At 37.0% G+C, this 23,841-nt stretch overlaps 1 protein-coding gene across 2 annotated transcripts in view; it reads left to right on the forward strand.

Moving 5' to 3' along the window:
• The window catches only part of MAP3K9 (mitogen-activated protein kinase kinase kinase 9), a 49,787-nt gene extending 42,803 nt beyond the window's left edge, over window positions 1–6,984 (forward strand). Inside the window, exons 11-12 of one of the 2 annotated variants that reach the window (XM_081934976.1) lie at window positions 1,770–2,263; window positions 5,425–6,984. In XM_081934976.1, coding sequence (XP_081791102.1) covers window positions 1,770–2,242 — 473 coding nt within the window. In that variant the 3' untranslated portion in view covers window positions 2,243–2,263; window positions 5,425–6,984. Of the gene's footprint in view, window positions 1–1,769 lie in introns of both variants that reach the window. The other variant, XM_081934975.1, reaches the window with a different exon arrangement.
• The last annotated feature ends 16,857 nt before the right edge of the window (window positions 6,985–23,841 follow it).

Genomic DNA, 23,841 nt, shown 5'->3' on the forward strand with positions numbered 1-23,841 from the left:
CCTTTCCAAAGCACTTTTTTTCCTTTTTGAATTTTTCACAATCCTGTCATGCACTTGGTCAGATAGGATTCTAAATAATACATGATAGAATCACTGCCATTTAGATAACTTGTATCCTGCTAATGTACATAATATGCAAATGAATACTAATAAGGATAATTAATGCCTACTCTTAAGAAGTTTCCAAATGTAGTTAAAGAACAATTTAAACTTCAAGAGACACATAGTCTAATTGTAGATAGACACAGCAACTTTCTTTGGAGGAAGCCTCATTTGAACTGTGAAATTACTGTTAAAAAAATGAGCCTTTGAACAAAAGCTCCACTTCGAATCATACACGCCTGTGTGCTATCCTGAAATCTAGATGCAGTATCTAGACCAGTGATGGCGAACCTATGGCACGGGTGCCATAGGTGGCACACGGAGCCATTTGTCAGGGCACGCGAGGCGCTGCCCTGTCAGCTGGCCAGCGCGCATGTTCACCCCTTTTTAAAGCCATTTTTCGCCCTCCCCAGGCTCCAGAGCCTTTATAGGAGCCTGGGTAGGGCGAAAAGAGCCTCCCCCGCCCCCCGAAGGTCCTCCGGAGGCTTCATGAGCTTCCCTGAAGCCTCCGGAGCGCAAAAAACCAGCCCTACGGGCAAACCGGAAGTTCGGGAACGGGCTTCCGGTTTGCTTGGAGGGTCGTTTTGACTGCTCCGGAGGCTTCAGGGAAGCATCCTGAAGTTCCCTCAAGCCTTTGGAGCGCTCAAAACGACCCTCCGAGCAAACTGGAAGTCACATTTTGACTGCTCCGGAGGCTTCAGGGAAGCATCCTGAAGGTCCCTCAAGCCTCCGGAGGGCTTCCGGGGGGGCGGGGGAGGCTGTTTTCACCCTCCCCAGACTCCTATAAAGCTTCTGGAGCCTGGGGAGGGCAAACAAAGCATGCAAAAAATGGGGGGGGGCACCTGTAGTGCGCACATGCGCACTGGGGGTGGCACATTGCATTATGGGTGCGGCATGCCCGCACACTACCTCCCTGCGCTCCCCCCACTTATGGTACGTGAGCCAAAAAAGGTTCGCCATCGCTGATCTAGACACAATAAGAATTAATGAGAAAAATGTTACTATTTCATTCTTTTTGTTTTAGGTTGCTTTTATTAAAAGCAGTGGCTACTGTCTGCAGAGCCAAAGAAATGTCTTGTATCTTCATAAATAAAAGTTGTTCCAAGCCATTCTAAAGCAATGAGGCATAAACATAGTCTTCCTAAAACACTAATGGAAACCTTTCCTTTTCAATATAGTAGGCATGCTGTTCTCTGACTGTTACCATATATAAAATTGGTTTTAGAGTTTAGTGCTAAGTTGTCCACATTGGAAAAAATAATTCCAGCAAAAGAGGCATAAAACTGCATGTTGGGTATATGATGACCTTGTAACCGTTCACTCTCTTCTTATACTGGCATTTGCCATACAGATTTGCTGGAGTCAGCAATAATAGTCACCGTAGCTCCTATGTCAGGGGTGTCCAAACTTGGGAACTTTAAGACATGTGGACTTCAACTCCCAGAATTCTGGGAGTTGAAGTCCACACGTCTTAAAGTTCCCAAGTTTGGACACCCCTGTCCTATGTGAACTGAATCCTCCCTCTGTCTAATACACCCTTTATATACTAAATGATCCCAGTGCCTCATTTCATCAGTGCTGTCTAACTGGTTGGTTTCTCTTTCTTCTCTCTCTCTCCCCGTTCCTTTCTTCTGTTTGTGATTTTTTTTTTCCTGGTGAGAGAATAGGTATAATAAAAACTCCCAGTCCAAGTCAGGGTCCAAATGAAGTCCCTCGTCTGCCAGATCCCAACCTCATCTTCCCTCCAACCCCCAGGCGTTATAGTGCTCAACAGGATTCCATGTTGGAGAGACCCAAGACCTTGGAATTCCTACCTAGGCCACGCCCTTCAGCTAACAGGCAGCGAGTTGATCCCTTGTGGTTTGTATCCCCAAGTAAGGCTAGGGGTGAATCTTCTGCTAATAGCTCCAGTACTGAAACTCCCAGTAACCTGGATTCCTGCTTTGCCAGCAGTAGCAGCACAGTTGAAGAGCAGTCCACGCTGCTTTCTTTTCGTGTCAGGCTGCCTGAAGAGGAACGGACACTGCTGGACATGGATGCTGAAGGTCAGAATCAGGACAGCACAGTGCCGCTATGCAGAACAGAACTCAGAACACACAAATCTACAGCATATGAACTCAAGCAAGAATTTTGGTCCTAGCATGAAATCCACAAGGGGCTGGTAAGCTCCTTTTTGCTTCAGTTCTACTTCTTGCACTAAGAATGCACTTTCAAGCCAGGTAAAGTAGGAAGTTGGTGCTGAGACCATATCACATTTCTTGGTCGGCTACGGAACTGGCATTGGGGAACCCCCCTTTTTTTATAGCTGCATGTGGCTGAGCTACACAGAATCGCTGACTCTTTTTCTGGGGTTTCTTGTAGTCCTTGTTAAACTGCAACAAGCAATGCGAGACATCTAAGCCCCTGTTCTTGATTTTTCAAGAATACTATGATAATTTGCAAAAGTAGACATCGGTGTTTGTGCACTGTTAGAGAGCAGGAAAATATGTAAAAATGTTCCTGCACCAGCACTCTTGTCACCCTTCATGTTGTTTTTCTCTCTCAATGCTCTAAACCAGGGTTGTGTCAAATCTTGGCAACTGTAAGGCTTGTGGACAATTCCCCAATTTGAATTCTGGCAGTTGAAGCCCACAAAGTCGTAAGGTTGCCAAGGTTGGGACATTCCTGTGCTAAACTAATTTCTTCTTCTTCTTCTGCCCTTCTCCTTTTCTGTATGCATATGAAACTTCTTTTGAGTCTGAATATTGTAGGCATGGAGGATTCTAGGCTATCTGCAGGAAGCCTTCATTTTTTCCAGTTGACAACATTGTGGGTTTTGACATCATAATGCAAGCTCTGTTCCTTATATATTTTCTTGTAGGACAGCTCATATATAAAAGGGGCAAAGTTCGTACCACACCTTTTATCATTTGCCCCCTTGACTTGCCTCCTCACTCGGGGTGGGGGGTGGGGGTTGGTTCCCTATAAATACTGAACTTGCCAACATCATATAAAGCATGTATTCAACTATATTTAATGATTTCTGTTGAGAGGTGGAGAGCCTTGAGTTTCAAAGCCTATTTTCAAGCTCCTGAAGTCAGCTATTTTGGATGGGTAAATGAATGCAGAGGTTACATCAGGGCAGAATCACCAGTGGGATGTATGTAGTGGGAAAGCTCTGATAGTGGAAGAATTGGTACACATTGATACGTACTTTGATCTAGCCCAATCGTGTAAAAACACTTTTACATCTTCAAAATTACAGAAGATTTGGGTTGCAATTAGAAAGTGGTATAATTCAACGAAAAAAGAAAACCAGATATAGAATTCTCCATTCCTTGCACAGATTTTGGAAATATTTTTCATGAAAAAGTTGTTAATTGCACATGCCTTTTTTCACCTAATCTTCTGTCTAGGAGTGTAAAGTTTTGATACAGATTGGCTAGCCACGTAAGGCAAGCAACATGCATTGATCTCTTATTCCCATATTATATGATTAGGTCTATTTCTTATTTTTATTTCAGCTGCTTCTAATATTTGATTTTTAAAAAGAACTGAAAAAACTTAACTCATCCTGTACACTTAGGCTACATATTTAACTTCAGATTGTGGGATGTTTTCTCCCTATTGTAACTATTTTGATTTTTTTTTTGTTTACTTGTTTTTGTCTGGCAATGACTGGCTACAGTTCCTTACTTTGAACCGTAAGCTGGCCACTTGTGAAGAATGTTTTACAAATTTTTGGCACCATTGTTGCCTAAAAACTATATATGAATTCTGACAATTCAGGCTTAACTTTGCTTGTGCCACCAGCTTCTTTTATGACATTGGGCAAATCAATTTGCCATATGTGCCTCAGTTTCTCCATCTGTACTAACAGCTACCTCATGCAACAGAAGTATAGACTTACTGTGCAAGTGGGAACTTATGCCCTCAATAGAAGTAGACAATTTACTTTAAATTAAGAAACGTTACATATGATGAAAAAATCTCTCTCTTTGTTATAAAGTATAGGCTAGGTAAATCTTGAACTAGTTCCATATCAGTTTATTCATCTAGCTGGGCCTAGAGAATACAATCTTAACAATCAGCATGGAGAAAACACTTGCACACTTATGTAGTCTGGTGCAATGGCTTGAATCTTTCTAGGGTCAAATACTGCTGTTTTGTATGCTTAACATTTCATCTCCATATTGTTCCAGTTATAAGCATTGCCCAGCCTAGGCTAGACAATTCCTAAGCTGCTACTGGTGGTTTGAACTTTGCTCTCATCATAATCATGTTTGGTCTTGTCTCAATCCCATTTTTTTAAAAACAAATGAACGTTCTTTGGTATGGCTCTAATGAAGAAGGTGCAACAGAACAATTGGAACTTTGGGGAGAACGCAGGTAACCAGGGCTGTGAAAAATCATTTTGTGGGACATTTCATGAAGTGACTGAAGCCCCCTCCAGATTCGCTATTCAAAATGTCTAGACGTTGCACCCTGTTGAAGTCTCAAGGCAGCCATTTTGAGAAACTCCCTAAATTATCTGAACATGCATGTGGGGCCTGTTGCTGAAGCAAACTGAAGGGTTAGTAAACTCTTAGAATCTCCAAACTCTTAACTGCATGATTAACATTATAGGGCACATTGCAAAAATTAACTCTAAGAATAGCAAACTTATCAAGGCAGTTATTTCCAAATGTCATGAATATTATTTCATGTATCGATTTATTTGAATTCTACTTTTTTTTGCAAGAATCTCAGGGCAATGGACATTGTCCTCTCCCATTCCATCCACCATATCTTTGCAATAATGGATAATGTGAGATCTTATTAAAGTTCTCTTAGTGAGATTAATATATCTAAATTGGATACAAACTTCAGTCTCCCCAGTTCACGTTCATCTTTCAAACACTAGGCCATGAAATATTCATGAGCCGAGAAAGATTCTAAGAAAGAAGAAGTCAGATTGTGGCTCATATGCTTTGTTCTTACTTACAGTATATATAAAACCAGTGGATTTCAATGTAACCTGACAGGCAACCATTCTATAAGAAGATTGCATTTTTAAAAGTGAAGTACTTTTTAAAACCTTATTTCTAATTCCCATGCCTACTTCCAACCAATATCACATAGGAAGTTCTGTACCATTAGCTTTTCAGCACTTCAACACAATATTAACACATGCACACACACATACACATACACACACACACTCTCGTATAGACATAGACATACATGTACACACACACACAACTCCACCATGTATTGCACTTTGCTAGGGGGAAATTTTAAAATTATTTGCACAACTTCTGCCCATGAATATGCAAATTATTAATGCCTTTTTTTTCATGTCAGGAAAAACGGACTTGTTACCAAGCTGTCCATCTGAGGAAAATGCTGTATGTTGACTAGAGAGAACTTTTCACATATACATCCTTCTTTACAAAAACAAAAAACAAAAACGAACTGGAATTTGTGGCATCATAAGCTAACTAAACTGTGGCTTGTCACAATATGCTAAAGCTGATATTGTGTATCATGATTGGGCACATAGGCTATCCATGTTTTCCACATGAATCTTTCATATTATTCCATACCTATGAGCAAACTATTTCTTTTCTGTGAGGATAGAGTGTGGCCGTGGTCATTTTATTACCCTATAAAATAGCAGAATTTTAGCACACTGTAATGTAAGTATCAGTATTATTTAAATGTTTATTTGCTCTCCAGATCTGAGATTAAATGTCTTTAATGGATATACTTTGATTGTTTATCGCTGCCGTCATCACGCACATGCACACATGCACGCACACAAGTTTGGTAGGCAAAGTTTTGAAGATCGCTCTGCACAGTTGCAGAGTATATATTGATTGTGCATTTGACAGCTTCAAGAATATTACAAGTAAGTAATCTATTTCTTCTTTTATATCTTGCCACCTCTAACTATATGTAATGTGTGGGGGTGGGCAAGGTTGCTTATCAAAAGAACTCTCTTCAATCTATATCTGCTAAAATTTAGAAGTGTAGTTGGGCCAAAATCTACCTGCTGTAATCATAATCAGCCATCTCTTCCCCCCCCCCCTCTTGATTGGGTGTGGTTTGGTCTTCTTGAAAGACTGCTCACATGGAATAATTGTACATGTGTGATGTATTTCACAGGTTAACTCCGGTGGTCTTGCATGCCCTGGTTTGGAATGCGGCCATTTTAGGTTGATGTTAGTTTAGGTACACATAACAAGTGTTTTGCGTGGCAACATATAGAGAAAGTTGGATCCTTGGTTTCTTCTCATTCAGTCTGGCATGATAAAATCCATTGGGGTTTCTGTCCCAATACGATGTTTGTTAAAATCTTGCTATAAAGGCTGTAGTACAAGGAAGGTATGTTTTTGTCCCCCAGTTCATTGTTACAAGTTTTTGTATGCTAAACACTCTGTGTTCTCCATTTTGTGATAGTGGTTAAGTAATGTGGAAGTTTGCCTTTTTGTTTGTACTCAGCAGCAAGTTAGGAAAAGGGTGGGAGAGTAATTTTATTTTTTAAAAAGTGTCACAGCCTGTTGCCTTTGGAGTTTAAAAATATCGACAGCAGTGACTGGTTTGTTTTACTCTTGTGGGTTACGTCGACAGGTTACATTTGGTGTAATTTATTGTATTTTGGGTTTTGTCAATGTATTATGTATATATCTCTATTGTGTTTTAATTTATTTTATGCCAGTGAACAAAATGTAAATCGATTAAGCTGATTTCCTTTTCTCTTTTTTCCCCTGAATGTTTTTTTTGGGGCGGAAAGGTAAACCAAGGATGCCAAGCAGGCTTGGTTCAACGGCTAAGATTACCATTGTATTACAGTGTAATGCTATTCTAGGCCTTGTCTCAACATTAGAGCACACTTACTTGAATAAAATTGTTAAACATTAATTGCACTATGATATTTTCATTTCTTCACAGCGTTTTCTTAAGAAACATTGAAAAATGTCCTACTACATGAATAAACCAATCATTTCCTATTCAGATTACTACTAAATAAAAACCTAAACCCGTTCAGAGAGATTTGGACAAGATAAAGATTAGATCATTCTGATTTCTGTCAATATACGTAATTTCTGAAAATGCTTTATTATGATCACTAATCAGAATTCTGCCAGGTAATAGAACAATTAAACAGATTGCGTTTCAAATATCTTTTTTTTAAAAATCATTAAAAAATTAACTACCTCATTGAGGCAACCAAGTCACATTAGATTTTACAAAATAAAACATACTTTTGCCACATTCAAGGAAGTGGAATCAGCCAAGTCCAACTCAAGTAGCTGTGTGTAAAATAAATCACTACTGTCTAGTACATAACCAAGTAAGGAATTAAGAAACAGGCCCTGTCATTCTCATAAATCAGCATAATCCGTACCAATGACTGTGCAATGACTGTACAACTATGTGACCGGCATTGCAACTGAACATTTTAAAAGTTATCATATTTCTATTTGGTCTTCTGGACCTGTGGGGATTCTGAGTAAACATCCAGTAGTTGAAAAGAAAATAGGGTCAGATAAAAGGCAGCTGAGCTTGCAGGTTGTTGAGCTACTGCAAGTTAAAGCAAATTCTGCCCCAGCTGAATATATCATGGCGTTTTGCAAGCTGGTCAGCCATATGTCTACCTGCTGCTGAAGTTGCAACAACTTTGCTGATAAATGTTCAGCGGATAGCCTAATCCCATGAGGATTGGAGGCATTCCTAAAATTCCTCTCACTGGAAGAGAGTACGAGACCTGCAAAATTGATATCAGCCTTATGAGTAAACCAGACAGGAGACAACCACCAAACGAGCTCTTTCTACACTATTGTAATATTATATTAACATAATCTTACAAGTCTGAAAGTACAGCTCTCTTCCAAAGTCCTTGTTTACAGTTTAAGAAACTAGGGAGGATCTCTTTTGAGCCTCTTGCCCCACCCACATTCCTGCTGGGTGCTCAGCTCCTTTTTAACTGACCATTCTCTTGGCAGTGTCTTTTTGCCCTGTCTCCAAAGGACATTCCCACATACCATTACGCTCACTTTCTGACTTCCAGAGAGTATCACTGGATACTTCTGGTTGCGCTGGCTTCTGCTTCCACCGCCATCCTCCCTCATGTTTAATGTGTGCTTTTTGTTACCGATTTCCTTGAATGGCAATGCTTTTAGCTACTTTAAACAGCTTACACAAAGGGGAACATGCTCGTTTTCACAAACACATGTGCAAACATTGCTCTTCAAGTACCCACATTTTCCCCAAAATAAGACCAGATCTTATATTATTTTTTTGCTCCAAAAGATGCATTAGGAATTATTTTCTAGTTAGGTCTTATTTTGGGAGAAATATGGTACTAAATGTGTCCATCTGGCTGACAATCTCCACGAGCTTATTTTTTGGGTAGGGCTTATTTTAGGAGCATCCTGAAAAAATCATGCTAGGGCTTATTTTCCAGTTGGGTCTTATTCTCAAGGAAATAGGTAATTTGATAGAGATAGTTGCTCCTGAGGAGGAAAACTGTCAAATCTAGACAGCATACTAAAAAGCAGAGATATCACCTGGCCAACAAAAGTGCGTATAGTCAATGCTATGGTTTGTAGTCCCCCTCCTGAGCGTGGAAATCACTTTATACTGTTCATGCTTTTTCAGGCAGCACCAAATTAAATTGTATGGGCAGAGGCATGCTTTTGAATCTGTCTAATAAAATAACAACCACCACCAGAGGGTGCTCATAAGAATACATAAGCCATTTAATTCCCTGATTTAAGTCCAGTTCAATGAGCAAATAGCTTCTTCTTTGAAAAACAAAGCTTGTAAGAATTTATGTATCAGATTAAGAAAGAAATAGCTCACATTTTTTCATCTGGCAGTTCATGCTAGTAAGAATCTTGGTTCCCTTAATGTCATATAAAATGGTGATAAATTTAATTCTATTGAAAGAAGAGAAAAAGTGCCAACTATTTTCAAGATACTGCCTGGTTTAAGCAAAACTCTTAATTCAACCTAGTAGAGCTGTGGGGTTTTTTTTCTCTAACAAATGCCTGTTGAGAAGGTGAACAAATAAAGGTTTGTGGTCAATGCAACCTTCATTTAAAAATATTGAAACAATTGCATACTACTGAATTGTGCACCCATTTTATGTGAATTTTCTTAATTATGAGAATAGAGGATGCTTCTTTGAGGAAGATGCCCACCATTTGCAACTGTGGGGGTAGGGTGTTAAAGAAAAGATTAAGTCAATAAATTATCAGCAAAATCTCACAAAATGTTTGATATACAATTAATAGAGGGTGTCTCTGAGATAGGACTGGCTTGCCCCACCCCTGAACTAATTAATTATAGTTGTATCTTTGGAAGCTTTTCCCCCCCTTGTAGATGGCATACTGCATTTAATATTGAGATGACATGTTTGAGTGATAAATTAAGCTGGTGCTATAACACTACTGGTTTGATTCAGTGAAACCTAGAAAAGTGAAAATAGAAGCCACACAGATTTTTTTCTTCCTGGAGATCGTTCCCTGAGGATCTGGAAGACAGGTAAATCAGGAACAACCATTAAGATGCTAATACATTGCTTTTGGTGTAGGAAACAGAAGAGGCAAGCATACTTAAATAGATGCTCAAAGGTTGATACGATTAGAATTTATCATTAGGAAATTTAATTAAGAAGTTTACTGATTTTTAAAGCTCTGGGTAGAAAAGGAAATGAATGAACTCAAGAATTAATCAAATTGTTTTGGGAAACTAGCGTAACCTTTGGAATAGTATCCAGGAATAAATTGACCATTTGGAAATTATTGACTTTTAATTTAAAAAATGCTCTTCATTCTATCTCTTCCTCTTTCTCTATCAACAAATATAGAAACAGACAATGGGATCAGTATCATTTGTTCAATTAGAGACTAACAACGTAAAGTACAAAAAATATTCCTATACAGGAAAACAAAGTTTCCCATCAATCCCCATGTGCTTACAGGAATAAATAATCTGTCTTTAGAGCTCCTTTACAGTTATTTCAATTATTTCCAGCTGAAGATTAGAAAAATCTCTTCTATGCATCACAATATGAAAAAAAAATGTGAAGAATGTGCCCATGCGATGTTTTGCATTGTTTGTTTTGACAGTGATGTGCGTTTTCTCTTGTCGTGTGAGATTTATTTTCTGCTCAATTTATCTGCTTTTTGCTTTTTCTGGTTTTTAATTATGGTACCTGCCATCCAGAGTGTTGAGGCAGGTAAGTAGACAGCTGATAGACAGACAATCAATCAATCATCCGGAGAGTCCTGGAGTCCCCTTAATTGGCTTAATTATTGGCAAAAAACCTCTTAACTGTATCATCTTTTGTTTTCTACGCCTTCAAAGCTACATTATCTGCAAGAATTGGATTCCAACTAGTGTAGCTCAGCATATTTTGTATCCTGATAAAAATCCATCCAGAGTAACTTCTATGTAATCCAAAAACAAAAAGTTTCTGCATGCAATCATATCATGAATGGGAACAAAAATAGGGGTGGGGGGAACAGACTCTGCTCTGCTGCCTATTATTATCAGCTGGAAAGGTAGAGGATGAAACTAATGTGCTGATACCAAGGGAGTGATACCAAGGGAGATATTAAATGTTTCGGATAGAAAAGATTTGCATTTTGTATTGCTCAGCTAAAAGATCTGTGCAACTCTGAAGCTTGTAATTCCAGTTTGAGCCAAATGCAGCCAAGTAAGTAAAGCATGCACATCCTGTCATTTGTCAACCATTTACTGAATGATCTGTGCACATAACCAACCAATCCTATATTTGCTTCATCATTAGGACAGTTGATACTTCCCTCCCTTGCTATTGAATGATCCTTTCTAAGAGCAAACATCTAAATGTTTTTCCAAGCATATTAGTGGATCAAGAGACCAGTCTCTTGATCCACTAATATGCTTGGAAAAACATTTAGCCGGCACTATTGATTCACAATCTTGACAGATCTATAGTTCAAGTAACTTTAGCATGTCAGTGCTCCTATGCTGCATTTTCCAAATATTCCTCTTTTTAGGAGCACACAAATATGCTACATGGAAGTATTTTGTAATAATCTGATATTTAAAGCTGTGATAATATCGTATGAACCAAATTATTTATCATCCTGCCTTCTTTAGTGTGACATTTTAAAAGTGAACATGTCATCAAAGCTGCTGAAAATGCTCTGTTTCTGTTCTTGCCCCATAATACTGTAGGACAAGAGTGTCAAACTTGACACTTCATTGATTGATTTCATCAGGGTTGTGTTTGGCCTGGGGAGGGTTGTCCATGTGAGCATGGGCATGGTGGGTGTGGTCAGCTTGATATCACTTGTGTTGGGGGCACCTGTGGTGGCCCAGGCGGGGCTAGGGGGAATCCACATGCTAGTAGTTTATTTTGGTAGCACTCTGCCACTGCAAACTGAGCTCAGGAGGCCCACACAGCCCCCCCCCTCTGCCAGTGAAAAGACCCTCCCAAGCTCCATTTTCGTTAGCAGAGGCACCATGGGTTGGTCCACTATTTTCAGGGTGGCCCCATGGGCCAGACCTAAGCACTTTGTGGGCCAAATCTGCCCCACGGGCCTTCAGTTTGACACTCCTAATATAGGACATTCATGGCCAAATTCAGCATAGTTCTCTGATTGGACCCCATTAGAAATATTCCAAATCATGGAGGAGGAGCCAATGTCGTGACGAGACGACGCGCAATCTCAATGCTCTGAGATCACCGTCGATACTTTTGCCACTGGGTGGTCCAAACGGACCTAAACCGTCCCGCAGAGATGGTGAACAGGAAGAATATGTCTTGCTGATCTCAGGGACATAGCAAAGTCCCTGATCGATCCAAGAGAAGTTCTTCAAGCTGGCGACAAAAAAATCCAGCCATTAGGCTGATGAAGTCGGGGCGGCTCCAAAATGAAAGGATACGGAAAGAGAAAATGTTTCCAGATGGTGAGGAATTTTTACCGTTTTAAAAGAGACTGCCTATAAAAAACTTAAAATTTATTTAAATTGGAGAACAGAAGAAATAAGCGGTGGAATTAAATTTGGAATGGTTTTGGACAGTGGGTTATCTTACTTTTTAAATGCTATCTTCATGGATGGAATTTATGCAAGCCTTTTAAAACAAATGGATTAAGTTTTCTTCTTCTATTTTTTTCTCTTTTATTATTCTTTGTAACCTATGGACTAAAATTCTCCTTTTTCATTACTGTGAGTGTTCTTCTAACTCATTCAAGAATCGGACTTTTTTTTAACTTGAAATACAAAAAAGAAACAAAAAGAAACAAAGAAAATTGCAACAATAACACTGCTACTCGGAGGCTGGAGGTTTGTGTATTGGAAACGAAACACACTTACTTTTGTCACTGATTATCCTGGCTTGGCACTCCAAGGTCTCACTGCTTGTTTATAGAGAGTGATAAGAAGAAAAGCATACAGATGTCCCTTTGAAGTATATCTTCAACCAGAGAAAGGTGAAAATAAAACGTTATTGTGAATCTATGCTTAATCTTGTAAAAACCTTCCAAACTAGAGCAGCAGTATTTGTTAGCTGGAGATAATGGCACAATTTCAACAGCAGAAAGAAGTTTTAAGTCTGCAAAAGGTATTTTCAGAAATACAGAAATTATCCAACACATATGAGAGGATAGAGAAGAAGTTGGAAGACTTAGAGCATCTAACAGCAAAATATGATGAAGAAGTTGGAGATGTTTATCAAGTGGGAAAAGTGGTGGTTAAAATCCTAAAAATCGAAGAGGAAAATGAATATAAATGAATTAAAATTGCTGATATTTATGGTGATTGGTTTGTCTCTGAAAATGGAAAAGTGGAATACTGAAAGAGGAATTAAATGGAGGGGAACTCTACCCCAGATGGCAAGATACAGAAGAAGAAAAAACAAAAGAATTTATGGATTTAAAGAGAGAAGTTTTATTAGCAATATCATTGATAACACTACCAACAATCAAAGATAAGCTGATTAAGGAAATAGAAGAAGGGCATCAAAATTACATGAGAGATTTTATAAGCAAGGAGTTGCTAAGAGGAGTCCATTCAAAGTTGATTAAGGAGATGATTGGAGGACTGACACCACAAATGGCAGAACATATGAGACTGTTTTGGTACTGGAAAGACACAGGTTGATGGATGGAAGAATATAATTTAAAACTATTTAAACTTAGTGACATTTAGTGACAATAGACATAGTTAAATAAATAATTGATAATGATAATAATGTATACAATGTGTAGTGTTATGATAAGTAATAATTGGATATGAATATTGAATGGTACCCATGAAAGGAAGATTAGAAATCCTTTTGGATATTATATAAAGGTTAATAAAAAAGAATTAAGTTAGATACAGTTAAGTCTTGATTATTAGGGGGAAATGTTATGATGCATAATATAGTTAAATAAAGGAGGGATAATGATAACAACGTATATACAGGTATGGGTACAATATAAGGAAACTGAGTGTAAATTGTAAACAGTGATTTGGAAAGGAGGATTAGAAAACTTTGTTATTAAATATTATGGATGTTTAGCTAGAATAGGACATAAGGACTCAGTGTTATTGGAAGATTTTAGAAATAGTAAATGAAATTCCAGTATGTGGTTATGTATTAAATCTTGGTGTATTTTATGATGAAGGACGTTTAAACAATTATAGTCAAATGAAAATGGAGGTATGATGATGGTAACATGTATAAATATCTGAGTTAAAATACCTGAGTTAATATGAATTATGTTTGTTGACTGTGGAAGAGATGCACGAAAGGCTTTTTTTAACAAACTGATACACTTTTTACAGTATGTAAAGAAGGATGTGTTGTGTTTGTTTTGAAAATTAAAAATAAATAAAAAATTATTTTAAAAAAAGAAACATTCCAAATCGCTAAGGGTTTCCTTTTCACAAGTGAAAAATTCTCTTCTTAAGGCAGAGGGGAAGTTGATGTCAGGAGAAATTACATGTTTCTCTTTCCTTAGCTATCATTGCAATAGCAAAGGAAAACCTCCCCGGTATTTTCAAAGATTCAGAATTTAATCTGAATCTTCTTCTCCTCTTGTCACTCAACTGCAAACTAGTGTTGAGGACTGCTTTCTTTTATTCTCCATTCCAACCTGGACAGTGGACACATCTGTATAAGCTTCCAATAAAGGACAATATTTGTAGCTCAGGGTTGAAATAAGAGGTCCTTGGTGCTCTTGGTGCTTAGTTGTAACAGCAGCAGCAGCAATGATGTTACCTAGTTTACTGAAACATCTGCAAGAAAACAACCAAGCTCAGAGATCACCAAGGACTCATTTCAATCAAAAGCCTATTGGTATCACATATGGGCATCAAATGGTTCTGAAAGTATGCAGATGGGAAATATTTGCCTGTATAAAATTGCAGTACATATATTTTTTCAATTTAGAAAATGTATTACCAGATTGGCATTTATATAGATAGCCATTTGATATGCCCAAGCCAAGTCTATCTTCTAATTGTCTTTTCCCCCCATCTGCACCTAATGCATATGCCCTTCAACTTAACCCTAGTACAATTAGTTGTAGTATTTGAATGGCCAGTAGATGTTGTATAATTTATCAAGGAAAGTAAGAGTTTACTGTAGAGAAAATCCACATGATATTCATTTAAACTGAGCATTTTCTAATGTTACAAATATATAATTAAATTTATATATTTGCAGATTGATTAATGGATAAAGAACTTGTAAAAAAATGGAATTTTGATGTTTTATAGGTTGACCGCAGGGCAAGAAAACTTTATGCACAAAAATGGAAGAACACTTTGAATCCCACAATGGATGAATGGCTGCAAAAGTTGATGGAGTTAGCAGAGATGACATACATATTTTTATTTCTCATGTATTATAGCAGAATTAATTTGGCACACTTAATCATACAAAAAATAAATTAGATATGCATAAAGATTACTTCTGTTTCAAAGAAATTTAAGAGACTGAACATTGATGTGTTCTTTACTACTGTTTCCCTTTTACTGAAATACCCTTAGCAACTAATTTCCAGATTGCAGAATAAATAACGAGGTTTCTGCAGGACTCATTAAGAATGCAATTTCCTTTTAAATGAGAGGCAATCAGTGTCATTATCAAATCCATTAACGTGAGTATTTTAGCATTTTAGCTGTGTTTTTATGTGTCCTACCTGAGATTTCCTTAGGGGTTTTTGTTAATTTTATCATGATGTACGTTTACATTGCTTACTTGTGTTTTATTTGGGCAGCAGAGAAGGAAGGTCAATATTGTAGATTTGGAGGAGATGGATATGGCCTATTCATGAGTGGATTTAGTTAGCTGACATTTATTGTTGTAGATAGCATTGCCCACTACAGTGGATTATGTAGAACAGGGGTGCCAAACTCATGTCGTCACGGTGGCCTCACATGATGTATCAGGACTTTTTCCCCCTTTGTTAAACCGGGCATGGGTATGGGCAGCACATGACGTATCCGGCCTACAGGCCGTGAGTTTGACAGCCTTGACGTAGAAGATATGGAGGAATACAAGTGGACATACATGGAAATATATGAGGTGGTGCAAAGAAGTAAATTTCCCATCTCTTAGTCGATATTCCTGTCCTTTTCAAGCATAGCTGCCTAATGATCACCAATCAGATTTGCCAATATATCCAGCCTATTGGATTTAGGTTAAAGCTAAAGTTAATAAGATCTGTTGTTTTCATAACTAACTGGAGCAATTCTGCTAATTTTCCTTCCTTTCCGAGCAAAGAGGTTGACCATCGTTCATAAGCATGATCTCCTAATTCTTAATGCATACTCTTTTGCCCTTATTTCACCCTAGTTTTAATGCAGAGATAGTGATTTAGTAGCAGAATTGATTGAGTTTTGCTTATAATTCTTGATGATCTTGGCAGTTTTAAAGAGAACATAGCAGCAAAATCTACTTTTCTCCCTTTACAATGCAAAGGAATCTGAGGTATTTGTTGAAAGAAGTAAGCTTTTAAAGTACAACAGGAATCCCATTCTGCCTTAGATTGCCCTTAAAAGGAGAATGTTGCTTTAGCCTACTTAATATATAGGCAGATGTTAATCTGCTTTCATTCCTTCCCAGAATATTTTGCATTCTGCTTCTGTTCCCAGCTGTGTAATTGTACTTGGGTTTGTTAGTTTGTTTGAAGGGACTTGTAAGGGAAAGGAAATAATTCAAAAGTAGCTTTAGTAGTGAGACAATATTTTATCTATCAAAAGCAGGCACTATTGCTTTTTGTTAATTCTTCTTGTTGTCTGATGCTTGGTGAAGCTGCATTCAGAGTCGTATTTCATTTTCTACTTTGACCCAAATAAATTCAGCATAGTCATAATACATAGGACTTCTATTATTTCCTGTTTATAACAATGGGTGCTAAACCAAATTCCTCCTCATTCACCTAGAAAGGAGAACAAAGTTATTATAGCGCATGATTATGTAGGCAAAATAGGTACTCTGGATTAGTGATCACTTTACTAATCACAAGGGGCAATTATTTGATACTTAGGCATTTACATTTTTGTGCCACTGTGGTTGGTATGCAAATTATAGCTAGTTGCAGAAAAGAAGATCAAGGAGAGACTTCTAAATATGGTGAAAAGTTTTAAAATTATGTTTCAAAATCAGGGGCGGGTTGGCTATTTCATGGTGCGACTGAGCGTAATTAAGGGTTGCAAGTGGATTTAAGGTTTCATCTGAAGAACAAAGCACTGTTATTATAGATGAAAACAGACATGTGTGCGTATGTGTATTCATCTGGCATTATGGCTGGTGTATGATGTCACCATAATCAGTATATCTGAAAGCTCCATCTGTGTTGCTGCCACTTCATCATGTTGCATTGTGTGCTGCTTTTGTTCTTCAACTGGCTGGCGTTTCCTTACTCCCCATGAATTATTCAACTTAAGAGGCTATTCTTACCATTAGCAGCACTCTTGAATCCTTCCGACATGTTTTCCAAATATGTGATGGGAAGCAGTCCCACAGCTGAAACATTTTGATGCTTTTTAATATGTCTTTAAAACCATGGTGGTTATATTATTTCTATGGCCCTGACAGCCTGTTGACAAAACGGTACCATTTTGGAGAAGGTCTTTTAGGAGACACTAAGAGAATGTCATTGTGGCTGTATTGTCGCTGTTCCTTGCTGTCCCTATTTTCATCAGCTAGGGTACAGTATGTCAGCCATAAATATGAGTGTTCCCTTGTAGCTAATAGGCTGCTAGTGGTAGGAGGATAAGTAATGATATATCCTGAATGATACAGCACTATGTTGAATGTTTTAGGATGCTTGTATCCTAAACATTTATCACAGGCTGCTATGTGGAATTAATCAGAATACAATAATAGTAGATTTCAATGTAACACTATATTCTTCTCTCCTTCTGCTTCCAGACCTGATTGATTTAGTGACTAATCTTTTATACTGCCACACTCCAAAAGGCTCTCCGAAGCTTACAATATCTAAAAATACGTGAAAATCAATAAAATGGGACCACTACCAAAACCATCTAAAAGGTATCAGTCTCTTCTTAGGATGTATCTTTCTCATCACATCAGAGAAGTACATTGATTCTGTTCCCTAAGGTGGTAATTTTGCCACTGACTGTAATCTTGAACAAATCAATGTTTTTCTCTTTGGTGTATTTTACAGACCGGAGGAAAGATTATAGTGGCTGACTCTTACCTTGATTTTGCCGTCTTAAATAGCTAATGATTTGAAGATTTCCCCAAGTTCTCAAAATTACAGTGATTTAGTCTGGCTAGGCCTGGGAAGGAAAAAGAGATGAATGTGGAAACAGCAGCCAAGGTCTTGTTCGCAAAGCATAAGGGAAAAATATTTGAACATGGTTATGATTTGGACTTCTAGCGCTATCTTAGGCAATAAAACACACTAGGGAAGTTTGCTTCCTTAAAGGGGCAGCCAATGCAACATGTAACCTTAGCCAAAAAGGCACATTGTTAAAATATATGCGCAAGGATTAGAAGCACTTTTTTTTTTAGATACAGCTTTTATCAGAGAAAGGATCATTTCACAGTGAACTCTGCTTTTGATGGCTGCTGAGTTATTTGTTTTCTTTTGCCCCACTCTGACCTTATGGATGAAATTGCTGATTATAGATTGTTGAATGGTGAATAATATACACCAAACTCCACATTTTGCTTTAACTACTTTGGTGCAACTATTTAAATAATCATACCCCAAAAATAAGGAAATAGTATGTGTTATGGATTCCTTTATATTATATATTCCATTGAAATGCCATGCAGAGAGGAGATGGTACAGTAGATAGAGCATCTCTATCTTCACAAGAATAAATAATTAGCTCTGAATAAATGGTGAAACTTCGATCAATGTCTAAACAGATGGACTGCAGACTTGCAAGTCTAGAAACTGGCAAATCTGAGCTCCATGGGGAAACTGAGGACTGTGGAAGCCAAACCTATTAACATTTAACAAAGATTTGGAAGTAGTGAAAAGAATTATTATTTTTCATGAAGCCAGAATAAAGTCTTTAGAAGTAAAATAACAGTCTCACGACAGATTGAAGGCAAACTATAAATTGTATTCATCGATCATAGGCAGCTCTCAGATATGATTTAATGAATGTACCTTGGGTTTACAGCAGTAGAAGCCTTTGTTAATATTTATGGAAGACTGTATAGATGGAGTCTTTTCATTGCCAACTGATTTTAAATTGGAGATAGTGGATGGTTACAGATTAAGAGCAAAATGCAATTTTTAACAGCTATATTTAAATTAGAGGTACTATATTCAGAACAACTTGAGTACTCTTTCAAGTGCAGCAATCACTTAATCTGAACTATTGGGAAAAAAGGAAAGAAAGAGGGGGACTAATTGGCTCACCACCTTACTTACTTTGCATACTTTTCCCCTTCTTTATTTATGTTTACAAATAACTCAAGGTGGCAAACATATCCCAACTGCCTTCTTCTTCCTATGAAGTGTTGTTCCTCCTCCAGAACAACTCTAGGAGGTGAGTTGGACTGAGAAAGAGTAACTGTCCCAAAGTCACCCAGCTGGCTTTCATGGTTTCCTGATTTCTAGTCTGGTGCCTTAATCACTAGAACAAACTGGCTCTCTAATATTCCAAAATTTATATTTGGAACACAGGCTAATCAGTGGTGAAATGCAAATTTTTTTTTACTACCGGTTCTGTGGGCGTGGCAGGGGAAGGATACTGCAAAATCTCCATTCCCTCCCCACTCTGCAGCCAGCCAGAAGTGGTATTTGCCGGTTCTCTGAATTACTCAAAATTTCCACTACAGGTTCTCCAGAATCTGTCAGAACCTGCTGAATTTTACGCCTGAGGCTAATGAATGGTTTCATACTGAGGCAGAATCTATTAATTGTGTGGGTTTTTTAAAAACGTACTTAATTATATAAACATACTTTTGTAACTGAACAGTAGTATTACCTCTGAAGTAAATATTGAAAAGAGATCTCTCAAGAGGATTTTTTTTAAAAAGGCACAAATATTATGTTACATGATAGCTAATGATAATTCAATCTATAAGGCCTCCTGGACTTGATAGTTTCCCAGTTGAACACAATAGAACCGTTATAGATTCATAGATACCTATATTATTAGAGGTTTATAGTGAATAATTTTTCTACGTTGCCTTTATCATTGTATGTGGCATATATTGATTGAGTGCTATCAAGTTGTTTTGGACTTCCAGCAACCACAGATATTTTTTTCCATAATGGATGAATTATAGTAATATGAAATCATGAGAAATACACTAATAGATGTATGAGTTATAGGTGAATATCCTTGTCTAACTCAGGTGCTTAAATAATAAGTGAAGCATCAGCCAGGTGTTTATACAGTGTGATGCCATATATAGTTCACCTTTCTCAGCCTGAATTTTTTAAAAAGCAGACAAGCATCTGATAATATTCATCCTACAATTTATATTTTGGACACTGCAGGAGATAAATGATTATGGGTTTTCTAATCTTTTTAGATACTGAAAAGTTCTTTGATATAGTTCAGATTGAATGAATGAAGTGCACTTCGTGTTAGAATTGGCTATAATTATATCTTCAACAAGGCTTCCTACTCCTCTATTTTTTAAAACCGATTCTTGATTCATTAGCTTCTCTCATTAAACAATCTCAAGGTATTAAGGGTGATGGCATTTGAAACTGAATATATGTTATTTTCATATGATCACGATATTGTGGCTGTTTTGGACAATTATTATCAGTGCTTATTGAAATTCTACTGCAATATGGTTTTATATTCTTATTATACTATAAGAAAAATCCATTTTTCTTTTTGGAATCTACAATATGTATAAGCTCCTGCAATAAATTGGGATTTAAATTTGAAAAGGCTCTATAAAGTATCTTGGATTTGTATTTTTTTAAAAAATACATTACAGTATGTTGGACAATATCTATCAAATTTCTAGGTTGCCAAACTCCAAGAAAACTCCAGACTTCACAAGATTAAAAAGACAACAGTGGTGTATGTATTTAAAACACACACACACACACACACACACACACAAACACACACAAACACGAGCACAGCAGTAGTCAAAGGCAACATAACATAATGTAATTCCATATCCCCCCTTCCAACTACCAGAGGCCTGTCTGAAATATCCTAACCCAAGGCCTGGGGAGAAACCAGATTTTTAGAAACCAGGTTTTTAGTGGCAGACAAGGTAAAGGCAATATAAATTAATTATATCTATATGTTTAGATTGGATGTACATTTCAGTAGATATAATCCAGTTAAAACTTCCATTGAGTATCTTGAATAAGATAATGTAATTAAAATGAACATTGCATTATGTCTAATGTACATTTTAAGAGAAATTCCAATGTTAATTCCTAGTAGATACTTTTACACAGATTAACTAATGAGAACCAGTTTATGGCAGGATAAAAACTTTCAAATATTTTTTCCCCTAATTGAGCATAACTGCCTTGTGGTGCTGGCTTTACCCTACCAGATTTTCAATTTTACTGTTGGGCCTTTATCTGTATTCTCATGTAAGGAGAACTTGAGAAATTCAGAAACCTGAACTGGGAAACAAATATTTGGAAAATCTCATCTTGGAAGATCAATAGGCCAAGATTTTTAAAATGTAAAATTGACCTATTATTATTTGTGAGTGATGTTAATTCATGATAAAGTATTTTGGATCTAGTGGACCCTTCTTAATTTTTTTAAAATCTGGACTTCAGATTTGTGTGTGTGTGCTGTTATTGTAGATTTGAGGGTTCTTTCACTTACCTAATTTCATCTTGTCCAATCATAGCTTTCTTAGGTGTTAGAATATATTCTTAATTTGGTTACTGGTCATTTTATGAAGATCTTTGTCACGACTGAGCCTGGGTTTCAGAAAAAAGAATAATCTTATGAAAATGTGAAGAAACTTACCTTCCTGATATCAAAGAATTGATTCAAAATAAGGTTCTGTTCCTTTTTAAAAAAAATGTCTTTGTCTTCTAAAAATGAGAAGAGGAAACAAGACGTTTCTATCTTTTTATTATCGCTTTGTCGTATTACATTTAACTATTTAAATCTCTAGCGTATTTGGCTGTTTTACTGTATATCTTACTATTAATGCATTTCTTCTTTATTGGTGGTGTTGGTTTTTCATCATGTAATAAAAGTAGAAGAAGAAAAACAAAAGGGAAGAATGTTAAGATTGTGTTCCTGGAATAGAAATGTAACCACTTCTCCTCTTCTACAATGTGATATAGAAAGATTTGCCTCTCTGTGCTATGAATCATAATAGAATTGATACTTGCTTTTATACGGGCTAGAAATTACAGGCAAGTTCATCAGCCAATGACAATTACAAAGAGAGAGATTTACTTAATTTACTGCAATGATTTCCTGTCCACAAAATAAAACTCATCACTTGTAGAATTCTGGAAGTATTAATTTCACTTGAATCAGTTCTCTCACCAAAACCCTTTGGCGTCAACACTCATACTTTATGAGGCTCATATTTCTTCAGGTTCCAAGTTATCCAGGACAGCATGTCCCAATACCCACAGTAACGGTTGTGCTTCACAGAGGGGGAAGGGTGTATTTATTTATTGATGAATTTATTTATTTAAAACATATAACTTCCTATCTTAAAACCAACTCTGCAAAAGCTCCTAATCAAAATTGGTGTTCTTATATGCACAAAAATGTGAAATCACAGCTATTAATTCTTTAGCTAGTGTTAGCCACCATATGCATCAAGTTCTTCTCAAGACCACTAGCAGGTTGTAATGTATTGGCATAATTTATGTGTGGATCCAAGCAATGTGGCCTTTTGACATTGACAGATGGAAATTTTGTCAGTGCACAGATTTTCTAACTGCTGTCCAAGATTTTTAAGTATGGCACCTAGTGTGCCAATAATTACTGGAACCACCACTGCCAGTTTATGCCAATAGTGTTTCAGTTTAAATGTTCAAATCTTGATGGCTTGTGATCTTCTCCAATTTTTGGTCTTCTATTGTATTACCTCCTGTTATTACCACATCAATCTTCTACACTTTCTTCTTTCCAACAATAGTTTAATCTGGTGTATTATGAGCAAAGGTTTTGTTAGTTTGCATTCAGAAATCCCCCAATATTTTAACCTGCTCATTTTCAACTTCTTTTTCAGCTATATGTTCCTACCAATGTTTCTTTATTGGCATAACTTTTACAGATGTTATAAGGAATCATTTTGGCAACTATGTTATGATCTTGTTTGTAATGAATTTGTATATTTTTGCCTGACAAAAAATATGACAACATCAGCAACTAGATGTCTGGAAATTTTTAATTTAGCTGTTTAATGTACACCATTGGTAAAGTTCCTTAGGTTTTCCTTAGTAACAAGTTGATGTCATCCAACCTGAGGGGCTTATCATATCACACAATACTGTCAGTCTTTTTATATTGTATATCTGTGTGGTTTTCGTGGTCAAATACAGTATATGTTTACCATTCCCTTCTCCTGCCCAATATAAAATTATGCCTGCTACCCAATATATGTTCCCTATAACATGCTCTAACGTGCTCTAACCAGAATGGCCTTTATATTTTGGATGAACCTTAGTATATACTGTTGATGTAGGCTCCCAGCTTTCTTTGCTCTTTCCTTTTAGAAACATCTCTATTACAGTGAGGGAGCATAGAAGGATTTGGAGTGAGATCATATCCTTCTGAAGTTTTATCATTTCAAATTGCAATTCATCAGGTATATATTGTAAAATACCAGCTTTTGAAATGGAAGGAGTGACATTTTTCTTTATTTAAGAAAAAAGGGATATTGTCAACATTTTTCTATGGTGGTTTCTGCCCTTCCCAATTAACCAATTATCTCAGCAAAGCACAGAGCAGATTGCAGTTCCAGCCTACACAGTGTAGTATTGCTCTCCTCCCAACATACGTAGCTGGCATGCCTCAGGAAATGTGGTAAAGAGTAGAAGATTCCCATTTCTCCAGTGAAGGAAAAAGTTCGTGAGTATCAAATTATACAAGGCGTATTCTATACAAAATAAGAAAATAAAGATAATACAGAATGAAGATAATTCATAATAGGAGAAAGTCATAGCATTTGATCTAAACTTTCTCTATGAACAATGCATTCATCATACGCATCACTTTCATCTATCCTCCTCCACCTCAAACCAGGAGCTGGTTATCATCAGGCTATTTGCAGACAGGAGTTCCCAAAGTAAAAAAACAGCAGCAGGAAACAATTGCAAA

Source organism: Natrix helvetica, assembly GCF_964273705.1.
Source record: "Natrix helvetica genome assembly, chromosome: 1".
NCBI lineage: Eukaryota > Metazoa > Chordata > Lepidosauria > Squamata > Natricidae > Natrix > Natrix helvetica.